Raw genomic sequence first — 13,690 nt, forward strand, 5'->3', positions numbered from 1 at the left:
CAGCCCCATCTTGCAAGGGCAGGAGGAAGCTTGCAAAGTAAGTCCCAGGGAGGGGTGGAAAGTTGCCCAAGACTGCCAGAGTGGGGCTGGTCGTGCACGGGCACAGGCAGGAGTCAGCTTTATGATGCACTATGGTTTAATCATCAGTTTACCTGCCTGTCTCTCCTACTAGGCTGTGAGGGAGGGCAGGGAAGAAGTCATAGCATAGTCACTGTGCACTTACTAGGTGCCTAACTTTCCACGTTTCTTATACCAAAGCTATCAGGGAAGTAGGGCCATCCCTATTTGAATAAGGGAACTGAGGCACAGAGAGGTTAAGCAACTGGCTCCAGGTCACACAGAGCTGGGGTGCATACCTGGGTCTGTCCATCTCCTCCCAAGTACACACACTGGGCCCACCTCATCTTCATGTTTGTCCCTAGCCTTCAATCAGCTGTTGGCATGGAAGGACTCCTGCCCAACCAGTGTCATCTGCCTCCTTCGATATCCCATTCACCATGTGGCCCAAAGACCACCACAACCTCCCATGCCAGTTCCCAGGGTGGCACAGAGTGACTAGGCTCAAGCAGCTGAGTGGGCGGCTCAGGGCAGGGCAGGCACCCGAGGCCAATGAGGCAAGCAGGGTGCCAGCCCACTGCTGTGTCCAGGACAGGATCTGTCCCTGCTCTGCCAGCAGGGGACGCTGCCAGGGGCCTGTTACTAAGGCCTGGGAACCCCTGGAGTGTCCTGCTTAGTAACTCTGGCTGGAAGAGGGGTCGGTGGCCCTGCATGGGGCCCCTGGTGGCCTGGGCCTCCTGGTGGATGTGAGGCAAGCTGGAGAGCCAGCACTGTGCGTGGAAGGCTGGATTCTAGAGAGGCTCCAGTTCAGATGAGTTCCCTAGGCAGCCCTGAGCCATATTGTCTGGGGATCTAGCGACCTGCGCAGGACAGCTTCAGTGACTTCCTCCTGTGTTTAATCAGTGTGGGATGCAGCCCAGCAAAAGGCTAAAAGCACAGACTCCAGGGCAGGTGGCCGGACTTCAGATCTTAGCCCCTGCTCACCGGGCAGGGGCGTGTACAGGTGACCTCACCCTTTCTGCCTCTTATTACGGGCTGCAGCAGCGGCTCCTCCCTCCTGACAGTAGGGGCGGATTATGGGAGGTGATGCATGCAAAGCGCTCAGCAAGGGATGCTCCAGACACAGCTGTGCCCACTCACCCACGCCAGCCAGGCCATGCCCAGGCTCCACAGAGCCCACATCCAGGACAGCCCCTGCCCACCCAAAGGCAGCACTAGAGCCAAGGAGAGCATATGCCTCCTCACCACCATCCGAGGAAGTTAGCGTCGTGCTCTCACCCAGGATCAGAGTAGATGAAGGACTTCCGCAGGGTCCCACCACTGGCATCATGCTGGGGTGAGAAGCGTCCTGCACCCCCAGACCGCACCCGCACAGCCTCCCAACCTCAGAGAGGCCGCCCCTCTCCCCAGCCCTCGTGGTCTTCTGCTGCCCCCCATCGCCTCTCCCTCTGTGCTGAGCTGAGTGGCATGCACCCCGCGCTTAGAAGCAGACGCCTTCCCAGAGACTCCAGAGCAGAGGCAGGGAGTGGGGGGCTCGGGGACCAGGATGGGCTCAGCACGCACATCTAGGCCATGCCCAGGCCTCTGCCCCCTTCCCCAGCATCTTAGCTACCCCACTTGGAGGCCCTGGGGAGGATACGGGGGTTGAACAGCCCACTGGTCATGTTTTCGGAGGTGAAGACAATGACGTTGCCTTTGGCGTCCCCATAGCAGAACACACCTCTGTGATAGTCAGACCTGCGGAAAGATGGAGATAGAAGAGGCTGTGTGGGCCAGGCGCGGTGGCTCACGCCTGTAATCCCAGCACTCTGGGAGGCCAAGGTAAGTTAATCACCTGAGGTCAGGAGTTCGAGACCAGCCTGGCCAACATGGTGAAACCTCATCTCTACTAAAAATACAAAAATTAGCCAAGCGTGGTGGCGGGCACCTGTAATCCCAGCTACTTGGGAGGCTGACGCAGGAGAATCACTTGAACCTGGGAGGCGGAGGCTGCAGTGAGCTGAGATGGTGCCACTGCACTCCAGCCTGGGACACAGAGTAAGACTCTGAGTCATAAAAAAAGAAAAAAAAAAAGAGGCTGTGGAGACTCCACTCCCTCCCTGGCCCCCCAACAGCTTCCCTCCTCCTTGGAAGCAAGGGCAGTTCCAACAAGACTTTCTGGCCTTGCCAAGACACCTGAAGAGCCAACAAACACGGGCCCAGCAGACCACATCCAGCCCATCACTGAACCAGAATTCAATTTTTTTTTCAATGAAAACAAATGAATCCCTAGTCCTCCAGCTGCCGTTTGTTAAGTCACCCCTCGCAATACACTGTGACGTCCCCAGAGTCCTCAGCCACAGCCAGACAAGCCTCTGCTGGGATTTGGTGGCTGTCTTGGGTGGGGGAGTGACAATGACTCCAAGCTCTGAGTGACCATGAGAGGTAACCCTGAGAGAGAAGCAGCCTGTGGGGGAGGAAGACACTGGGGCCTTGGAGCCAGTGGGGAGATATTTCCAGATCTTTCCAAGGAGGCTTTCTGGGGGCCCCAACCCTAGTCAGTGATGCGGCTGCTGCAGGAGGCCTGGGCCTCCTGGTTCATGTGAGGAACACCCAGTGGAGATTCACCAGTAGTCCATGACCAGGGCACAGCTGTCCAGATCAGTAAAGGTGAAGGCTCGGACACATTTGTGGTCACTAATATCAAAGAAATCTGGGGGAAAGACAGAAGTCCACATGGAGCCCACAGCCATGCCTGGGAGGTCTTCAGTCACGGTGAGCAGCCTCATTGCTATCCCAAGGAATCTCTGGCCCCTTCAGCCCTTTTTCCCCCATGGCAACCACAGACAGCTGTTCACAGAGTAAACCCTCCCACCGGGAACCCCACTGAAAACCACCAAAGGCTTCCAACTGCAGCTGGAATAAAATCCCAGGCTGGGTGTGGTGGCTCACGCCTGTGATCCCAGCACTTAGGGAGGCTAAGGCAAGAGGATTGCTTGAGCCCAGGAGTTTGAGACTGCAGTGAGTAGTGATTGTACCACTGTACTACAGCCTGGGTGACAGAGCAAGACCCTGTCTAAATTTAAAAAAAAAAAAAAAAAATCTGACTCCTTCCAACAGATCCAGCCTCACTTCCAGCCTCTGATGAGCAACAGCCTCACCGTTGTGCTGTCTCCCGCATCTGAACGGCAGCCTCTCGCCCTCCTCTGCCTCTCTACGTGGCGGGCCATCCCAGAGGGCTGTAGGTCACAAGAGGAGCGCTGGCTGGACTAGGCTGGGGCCACAAAGGCCAGGGATCACACTGATGCCACTTCCACCCCTGCTTCTGGCCTCGTCTGAGTGCCTCCGAGCAGGTGACAGCTGCTCCATCAGGACAGCAGTGATGACACAATTATCTCTAAAATGGGGTTCTAGGCTGGCTGCAATGGCTCACACCTGTAATCCCAGCACTGTGGGAGGCTGAGGCGGGTGGATCACCTGAGGTCAGGGGATGGAGACCAGCCTGGCCAACATGGTGAAACCCCATCTCTACTAAAAATACAAAAATTAGCCGGGTGTGGTGGCACGCGCCTGTAATCCCAGACACCTGATAAGCCAACAAACACGGGCCCAGCAGACCAGGTCCAGCCCATCATTGAACCAGAATTCAATATTTTTTTTTCAACCAAAGTAAATGAATCCCTAGTTCAGCTACTCAGGAGGCTGAGGCAGGAGAATCACTTAAACCCGGGAGGCAGAGGTTGCAGTGAGCTGAGATTGTGCCACTGCACTCCAGCCTGGGTGACAGAGTGAGACTGTCTCAAAAAAATAAAAAATAAATGGGGTTCTAATGCCAAATTCTCAGGGCTGTCTGAGGATAAAGGGCGAGAATGCCCGGGACAGCACTGGGCCCCCAGGAAACAGGTGTTACAGTGGAAAGCCCAGGCGGGTCACAGATAGATTTCTCTAGCCCTGGCCACTTTCTCTGTATCACACAATTTAGCCTCATAATGATGTCAGTGTTGATTAACTGCCCACTATGTGCCAGGCACTATGCCAGCAGCTTCACACACCTAACTACTAAGCCACACTCACTCTGGAGTCATGTATCATTGGCCCCATTTTACCTCTGGGTAAAGTGAGGCACTGGGAGGTAAAGTAATTGCTCAAAGGCAGACATCTACAGAGCAGTGGGACCAGGCTCTGAACCCAGGTCCTTTTTATTCGAAAGTCCCTGATTGTTCCAGAACAGCCGCTCTCTCCTCCCATTCAGCCTCATATCGCCAGCTGTCATTTCATGTACTAATTTCCTCTTCCTGACCACCTTACACGTCTGCTCAGTCAGAGGCCTCATCCATCATCCATCCATTCAATAGTTATTGAGCATCCAGAAGGTACCAGGTACTGAGACACTGAGTTGAGCAGAACAGATGCAGTCCCTGACCTCATGAAGCTTCCAGTCTGGAGGAGGAGACATGTGCTAAACAGAAGCACACTGATACATGTGAGATGAAAGGGGGACCTGGAAGGTAAGAGGTACAATCTCATGGGGTCTTTTTAACAGAGGATCTTGGACTAGAGGGTCAGGGAGGGCTTCCTGGAGGAAGTAACTTCTGAGATGAGCGCCAAAAGAAAAGCAGAGGCTGTTGGGGCAGAGAGAGGGGCAGGAGGGATGGCAGAGCAGAGAGACCGAGGCCACAGCACCTGCCAGAGGAGGCCACAGTGGCCTTAGCACCACAGGGAGGGAACAGGTGGAGACTACTGGAGGCAGCAGAGCTCAGACCTCTGAAGGCCTCACAGACCACACTGAGGATCCCACCTCCATCCTAAGAACACTGGGGTAGGGTGAAGGCTTTCTGCAGAGGGCACTGTAAATGCACATCCTGCCTTTGGGGGCATCAGGGAAGCACGGCCTGCAGGAGAGGCTTTTTTCTTTTTTTTTTTTTTTTTAAAGACTGAGTCTCTCTCTGTTGCCCACACAGGAGTGCAGTGGTGTGATCTCGGCTTACTGCAACCTTCATCTCCAGGTTCAAGCGGTTCTCCTGCCTCAGCCTCCTGAGTAGCTGAGATTACAGGCATGTGCCACCACTCCCGGGTAACTTTTACATTTTTAGTAGAGGCGGGGTTTCACCATGTTGGCCAGGCTGGTCTTGAACTCCTGACCTCAGGTGATCTGCCTGCCTCAGCCTCCCAAAGTGCTGTTATTACAGGAGTGAGCCACCACACCCGGCCAGGAGAGGCTATTTAAGTGAGAGTGAAGGGGGCCTGGACTAGGAGTAGCAAGAGGCAGGAGGTAGAATCAGGACCGGAGATAGACCAGTATAGCCTCTGGCTTGTAAATTTGGGTCTGTTCAACATCATTGTATTCATTGGAACATTCACTGACCACCCCCTGCCTACTTGGCACTAAGGCCTCTCCACCTGGCAGTCCTCCCCGGGGCTGTGATCCATGTTCACAGTTGCTCAGCCAACAGACTTCTCCCAGGCACAAATGCATGGCTCCCAGTGGCTGAGAGCAGGGCTGGGGAGCCCCCAGGGACTCACCTATCTTTTGCTTGGTAGACGCAACTGCAACAAGGTTCATATTGTGCAGACATACCATGTCAACGACCCACATCGGCTGGTTGTGGAGCTGCTGGGTCTGGTTAAGCTGGCCAGAGGAAGAGCAGAGGAGATGGGCTGGGACGCATACTCAGGCTAGTGCAGCTCCCGGTGAACCTCTCCTGCCACACAAGGCCTGGAGCCACCACAGACCTGGCATGGAGCCTAGCACTACCACTAAGACTAGTGATGGGGGCCTTGGATAAACTCCCTAGCCTCCCTGGGTCTCAGTGTCCACATTTGTAAAATGGGCTTAAAGAACCTTCTTTACAACCCCTTTCTGGAGCAATCTCACAGTTCTATCAAAGTCTTGGCTGCAGGGAGCCGTGAACACACCAGTGCACTCAAGCCTGGGCAAGAGTGAGACTCTGTCCCCCTCTCCCCCCGCAAAAAAACAACAACAACAACCAAAGTCTTGAATATGCATAGCTCATGATCCAGGGATCTGTTTCCAAGACATTTCTCTGGCTGTGTTTGCATCTACTCAAAGGGGATGCTCAGCTGCTGTTAGAGCAACAGGCCAGAAGCCACCTGGAAAGCACAGCTGATATCAATCCACACCATGGACACCACCCAGACATTAAGAACAAAGACACTGCGCCCATGCCAATAAAGAGCTGCCAAGAGATATGATTAAGTGACAAACCAAGGTAAAAAGCAACATTATAATATGCTTCCATTATCGCATTTAAAAAGAAAAGGGCACAGGGGTTCATGCCTGAAATCTCAGCACTTTCAGAGGCCAAGGTGGCAGGATCACTTGAGCCCAGGAGTTCGAGACCAGCCTGGGCAACATAGGGAGACCCCCATCTCTACAAAATTAACAAAAAAGGCCAGGCGCAGTGGCTCACACCTGTAATCCCAGCACTTTGGGAGGCCGAGGTGGGCAGATCACTAGGTCGGGAGTTCAAGACCAGCCTGGCCAATGTTGAAACTCCGTCTCTACTAAAAATACAAAAGTTAGCTGGGCATGGTGGTGCTCGCCTGTAATCCCAGCTACTCAGGAGGCTGAGGCAGAAGAATCACTTGAACCCGGGAGGCAGAGGCTGCAGTGAGCTGAGATCACATCACTGCACTCCAGCCTGGGTGACAGAGCAACACTCCGTCTCAAAAAAGAAAAATTAGCTGGACATGGTGGCGCATGCCTGTAGTCCCAGCTACTTGGGAAGCTGAGGTGGGAAGATCCCTTGACCCCAGGAGGTTGAGGCTGCAGTGAGCCGTGATTGCACCACTGCACTCCAGCCTGGGTGACAGAGCGAGACACAGTCTCAAAAAAAACAAAAGAAAAGGGGGGTATGTAGACAGGATAGCCACGGAAGAGCACCCCAAAACTGGTCATAGCATTTGCCTGCAGGGAGAGGAAGTAGGAACTGAGGGAAGGAAGACTGACTTCCTCTGTCTGCCCCTCCATAGGTCTGAATCCTGTTTTCCATCTGCAGGTGTCACCTGGTCAAAGTGGCTTACAAACCGAGGATTTGTTCTGCAAAGTTGCAAGGAATGAATGGAATAATGAAAGTTAAAGCATTGAGGGTGGTGCCCAGCACTCAGTAGGAGCTCAGCACTGGTGCCTCCTGCACTTGTGTAGCATGTACACAGAGAGAATGTGAGCTGGCACTCCAGGCAGGGAAAGCCACGAGTAGAGCCAGGTCAGCAGAAATGAGCTGCTGTGTCCTGGGGAAGAGGGAGGCCAGCCCACTCGGCTTAGAGCTGGAGAGGAACCGGAGACGAGGTAGGTGTGGCCACCTAAGGAATCTGTATTTTACTCTCTTTTTTTTGAGATGGAGTCTCGCTCTGTCGCCCAGGCTAGAGCACAGTGGCACGATCTCGGCTCACTGGAACCTCTGCCTCCCGGGTTCAAGTGATTCTCGTGCCTCAGCCTCCTGAGTAGCTGGGATTACAAGTGTGCGCCACTACGCCTGGATAATTTTTGTATTTTAGTAGAGATGGGGTTTCACCATGGTGGCCAGTCTGGTCTCGAACTCCTGACCTCAAGTGATCTGCCTGCCTCGGCCTCCCAAAGTGGTGGGATTACAGGCGTGAGCCTCCGCGCCTGGCGCTGTATTTTACTCTTTGAATGACACCACAGGTTCTGAACTGAAGAAAGCAGAAAGAAGTACAATCTGAAAAGCTGGGAGGAAGGAGCAGGGAGGAGCGTAAACCAATTCCTCTAGATGGATAATCAGAAGGAATAGGGAAGGCAGGGGCAGAGAGGAGCCTGTTCCATCAGAACTCAGAGAGCACCAAGAGCACAGAGGACTGTGCTCTTGGGCTCCCCAGGTGGTTCTGGCAGTGAAACAATGGACCAGAACCCTCCTGAGCCCCTCTCTCCTGCCCAGGGCTGGGGTCTAACCCACACACACCAGCAGCTTGGTAACTCTCACCCCCCGCACTGTTCAGAAAAACCAAGAGCCCTAGGGAGTTTCAGTGACCTGCACCCAAGATCACATAGCTCTTGAGTGGAGCTCAGGCCCCGCCTCAAACTTGAGGTCTTTCCATCTGCATGACGGTGGGTGTGTGGTCCTGGGAGGCCTACTCCTGCCAAAGCAGCCCCTCCAGGAAGAATCCAGGTCTGCTGGGCCTTCCCAGAGAGCCTTCCTCTGTCCCCTTCAGCCTTTGGAGGTGCTTTGGTGACCATGTAGCAGCCACAAGCAGGAGCTCTGGCTGCAACACACCCTGCCCCAGTCCACACACAGAGAGGGAAGGTGGAGGGCTATGGAAGCCACAGCCTCAGGATGGTGACCGTGACTCCCCCTTGGTGCACCCAGGAGAGCCACAGGACCCCCACAGACCCTAGTTCCACCCAGGCCTCTTCTTCCTCAAAGGATGAGCCCTGATGCAACTGTGAATCACTCTGCAGTTACACAGGCTCAGAAAGCCCTTCATCTGGGGGCTGCGTTCTCAATCAACCTTTCTGTAGAGCCCTGGAGAGCAGTGCTTTCCTCGTCTGCTGGAGGATTCTGGACTAGCCTGGCGAGCAAGTACACAGCGGGTTCTCCTGAGCGTCTTCTCACTTACTACTCTCCGCCAGGAGCTGGCAGCACAAAGACAATATATCCAGCGGGGACTTGCTGCATGCCCTGCCTTGCCCCAAGTACTACACATGTATTATGTCATCACGTGTTCCCAAAAGGACTGTGAAGAAGCACTGTAACTAGCCCCATTTGACAGATGGGGAAACTGAGGCACAGGGCGTATATAGTACCTTGTCCAGGTCGCAGAGCTTGCAGGTGGTACAGTCAGGACTCTAACCCTGGGAGTTGGGCTCCAGAGCCCATGCTCATAACCACTATGATTTCTTGCCTGGACCAGGCAAAAGGCCCGAATCAGTAGGATGTGGGGACAGCGTGGGAGCAGCTGACCCCTAGCACAGGAGTCTTGGGGATGACGATGCCATTCACTGAGATGGGGGTGCAAGAGAAGGAAACCTGGTGGGCAGGGACAGCTAAAGGGACACCTGTTTGGGCTAATGGGTTTGAGGGGTCTGTGAGACGCCCGCATGGAATGGACATCCAGGTGGAATCCCGCTTAGCAGAAGGGAAACGTGTGGCTCCCACAGTGAAGCCAAGTCAGGACCCAGGTGCTGTGACTGTGAGTCCAGGCTGCTTAGACCATGAATCTGCCTGGCTCCAGGTCACCTTCACCATCAGGGTACTAAGGCAGAGGCTCTCCAATGACCCATGTGTGCACCATGTGTACGGGCCCCACTCACCCTGAAGGAGCTGATCAGCGAGAAGGACTCAGACCAGAACTGCAGGATTCCGTCTTTGGTGACAGTCAGGAAACACCCAATCTTCTTGAACTGGTGGCTTAAAAACACCACCTTCACCACCTCACAGCCATGGTTCCTGTGGGAGGCGATGAGAGGGAGAAGAGCCCAAGCAAAAACAGCTCAGGGAGGGGGCACCTGCGGCAGAACAGAGGGCCACCGAGGAGGAGGGACAAAAGCTGGCGGAGCGTCACGCACACGCACGCACATGCGCATGCCAGAAAACCATAGCAGACTCCTCCACTACTGGATCATCAACAGTGGCCAAAAGAAAAAGGGCCCCACGTAGAAGCTGATATGAGGCTCCAGAAGCGAGAAGCAACAGGCTTATCCCACGAAGTAGCCAGCCAGCCTCCTCGCGACGTGATGGGACAGAGGAGACAGAATGGAGGTTGTTCGCAAAGCTTCTTTCATAGGAAAAACTGCCCACAGAGGGTGAGCAGAGTGGAGCCTGAGGCTGAAAACTGAGAAACAGCACTTTCTAGCAACTGCTCTAGTGCTCTGGGATAGAGGGGGGAACAGAACCGAAGGATGAAATCAAAGTGGACAAGGAGCAGTGGGGAATTAGGGTCCCACACACCAAACCCTACAGCCAACAGCTCCGGGGGCAGGCCTGGCCTCGCAGGAGGCCGCCCTTGAGCATTCACACAGGCTTTGATGCTACCCTCTAGGGGTTGCTTCCCTGCACCCAAGTGGGCTAAGCCAGCTATCTGGCCATCAAGAGTCCCTGCCACTCCAGCTTCCCAACATGGCATGGCACACACCCTCCTACTTGATCTCCCCAATCTTTGAGCCCTGGTAGAGCAGGTGATATTACCTCATCCTACAGGGGCCCAGGGGATAATCATTTGCCTGGAGTTATCTCCTATTTACCAGTAGGGCTGGAACTAGAACCCAGGCACTGTGCCTCCTCCTCCAGGGCCCTTTCCAAATCCGGTGGGCCTGGTCTGACCCTGGGCTGAAGGATAACCCAAGCCACTGTGAAAATTCAGCTGCTATCACCATCTCTGCCGAAGAGCAAGGGAAACGTGTCTGGACACGGTTCTCCTCTCTCCTATCCTCAGCCCATGGCTCTGGGCAGGTTGTGATGAATATTCTCAGTTGCCCTCTCGTCTCTTCCAACCCTGCCACTTCTGTCAGGGCCAAAGACTGTGCAGAATGGGATGATAGGTGACAGCTAGGAAAAGGGAAGACAGCCCTAAGGAAATGCCATCTCAGGGAGGACTTGGTTTCCTCACCTGCATGATGGCAGCACCTGCACCTCCTAGGGCTGTGGTGGGATCAGATGAGAGGCTGCATTTGGTGCACCTGGCCCAGGCTCAGTAAAGGTAAGCCAACGTTTTAAAGTTACTCTTTCATGAAGGTGATTAAATATTACTCGTTTATTTTCCCCACCAAGTTGGAAATGCTCTCCGGGTCTGTAGGTTGAACAAATAAATAGGAGAAAATAGGAACAAGCCTCTTGACATTTTGTTTCAGGACCTTTAAACACCCTTGAGATCTAAATGGCCCAAAGAAATAGAAAGACCTGACCGGGCAGGGTGGCTCACGCCTGTAATCCCAGCACTTTGAAAGGCTGAGGTGAGTGGATCACTTGAGGTCAGGGGGATCACTTGAGGTCAGGAGGATTACTTGAGGTCAGGAGGTGGGCAGATCACCTGAGGTCAGGAGTTCGAGACCAGCCCGGCCAACATGGTGAAACCCCATCTCTACTAAAAATACAAAAATTAGCCAGGTGTGGTAGCACACGCCTGTAGTCCCAGCTACTCAGGAGGCTGAGGCAGGAGAATCGCTTGAACCCGGGAGACAGAGGTTGCACAGAGCCAAGATTGCACCACTGCACTCCAGCCTGGGTGACAGAGTGAGACTCCGTCTAAAAAAAAAAAAAAAAGAAAGAAAGAAATAGACCAGTGAAGGCTTGACCTCATCAAGCAATGTGTTCATGCCAAAATGTACAGTTATGTATTTGAACATATTTCATGTGAAGTGGTTGCTTTTATCTGATTGTATCATGGGAATGAGCACTGTATCTAATTAGGGAATGTCTCCCCTTCCTACTGCTGTAAAACAGAAGTATGTAAATCGCCCTTCGAGTTATATGAACTGGACATGCTAAATGGGAACCAGTAAGATTGCCCAGGCCCACACAGTGCAGAGTAGAAGCTAGAGCGCTGGCAGGGACAAATTCTCCACCAGATAGCCCTCTGTGGAGTGTTTCCTGGGGCTTACGACAAAAGCCTCCCTGCAACAACTACTGGGACTTTGGACTAGGGAATGTCCCCTTGAGGGGCATTTACCACCTTGTTATGGGACATTAACTGAAGCTACCCCTATGACTGAAGGACATAAAATTATCTTGAAACCTGAAATACCCAGATGTCTTAGGTGATATCAGAGAAATGCTCTAATGGGGCCTACAGAGGCCAGAAGAATTCCATAATAAAATGGAAATGGGTGGCCAGGAGCAATGACTCACCCTGTAATACCGGCACTTTGGGAGGCCAAGGCAGGTGGATCACCTGAGATCAGGAGTTCAAGATCAGCCTGGCCAACATGGTGAAATCCCGTCTCTACTAAAAATACAAAAACTAGGCTGGGCATGGTGGCTCACGCCTGTAATCCCAGCACTTTGGGAGGCTGAGGCGGGCAGATCATGAGGTCAGGAGATTGAGACCATCCTGGCTAACACGGTGAAACCCTGTCTCTACTAAAAATACAAAAAAATAGCAGGGTGCGGTGGCGGGCACCTGTAGTCCCAAGTACTCGGGAGGCTGAGGCAGAAGAATGGCATGAACCCGGGAGGCGGAGCTTGCAGTGAGCCAAGATCACGCCACTGCACTCCAGCCTGGGCAACAGAGCAAGGCTCTGTCTCTAAACAACAACAACAACAAAAAATCAGCCAGGCGTGGTGGCGGCCACCTGTAATCCCAGTTACTCAGGAGGCTGAGGCAAGAGAATCACTTGAACCCAGGAAGCGGAGGTTGCAATGACCTGAGATAGTGCCACTGCACTCTGGCCTGGGCCACAGAGCAAGACCTTGTCTCAAAAAATAAAATCCCAAAAAATAAATACAATAAAATGGAAATGGTTTACTCAGCATCTTGCTACCTGGGGAATGCAAGCAAGAGATACTCACAAGCTGCGAGCCTCTTTACCCCAGGACTGATTCTGGAACTGTGTGAGGTGCTGCTGGGTTCTATCGACACTTGGACAGTGTGCTGTGAACAGCCATCAAGTGACCAACAAGGAAATGCTGGGTTTACAGTTTCAAAGTGAATGGACAATATTCCGTTTGGAGGGCTGCTACTTGGAGCAACGAAGGTAGAAACTGATCAGCCTCAGTGGGCTGAACTGCATTTGCATGCTGTTTTTCTTTTTTTTGAGACAGAGTTTTCACTCTTGTTGCCCAGGCTGGATGGCAATGGTGCAATCTCGGCTCACTGCAACCTCTGCCTCCTGGGTTCAAGCGATTTTCCTGTCTCAGCCTCCCGAGTAGCTGGGATTACAGGCACATGCCACCACGCCTGGCTAATTTTTGTATTTTTAGTAGAGATGGGGCTTCATCACATTAGTCAGGCTGGTCTCGAACTCCTGACCTCAGGTGATCCGCCCACCCTGGCATCCCAAAGTGCTGGGATTACAGGTGTGAGCCACCACACCCGGCCTTGCATGCTGTTTTTCTAAGTGATGGAAGAATTGAACAGTGGTGGAAGCTCCTGTGTTTGGGATTTTACTGACTCACAGGCAGTGGTCAATGGCCTGGCCATGCACTCAGGCAAGAGGGCCAGGGAAACCTGGCCTGTTGAAGGCATGCCCCGTGGAGCACGGCCCTGTGGAGATTTGAGGGGTGCATTAAAGCTGAACAAGTCAATGCCCCTCAGAAGAACTCCCAGGTTCAGAAGCTGACCGGAATTGACAAGCAGAGATCCCCATGTGCTCCCATGAGGTGGCCACATGGTTTCATAAAATGAGTAACTAGTGGGGAGCTGCAAAGTGTGGAGATGGGCTGAATCTAGACATGTTCCTTTTGTACTCCCTCAGGCAGATTATGCCAGGAAGAACCATTCTGTTTGTCAGCAAGAGAGACAGAGACTGCCAATGGCCATGAGACACAGTCCCTGTGGGAAGGCCCTGAAACACAGCTGACAGCTGAGACTGATGCTGGTAGCCCTGGAGGGCTACAAATGGGTCTGGACAGGAAGAGACACTAACTCTGGAGTGGGCTTTGCTCAGAGTGCCATAAAAGCACAGAGCAGAAGATGTCAGACAGGTTTGGAGGCCGACTGTCATTTCTTCAGACCAAGAAAC

General features: G+C 53.3%; 1 protein-coding gene across 1 annotated transcript in view; it reads right to left on the reverse strand.

The window, feature by feature from the left end:
* Positions 1-13,690, reverse strand: part of EFCAB8 (EF-hand calcium binding domain 8) — a 105,021-nt gene that overhangs the window by 67,416 nt on the left and 23,915 nt on the right. The window contains 4 exon segments of the mRNA XM_063633685.1: positions 1,670-1,794; positions 2,665-2,749; positions 5,560-5,665; positions 9,326-9,461. Of these exon segments, the coding sequence (XP_063489755.1) occupies positions 1,670-1,794; positions 2,665-2,749; positions 5,560-5,665; positions 9,326-9,461 (452 nt within the window).

Source organism: Symphalangus syndactylus, chromosome 24, assembly GCF_028878055.3.
Source record: "Symphalangus syndactylus isolate Jambi chromosome 24, NHGRI_mSymSyn1-v2.1_pri, whole genome shotgun sequence".
NCBI lineage: Eukaryota > Metazoa > Chordata > Mammalia > Primates > Hylobatidae > Symphalangus > Symphalangus syndactylus.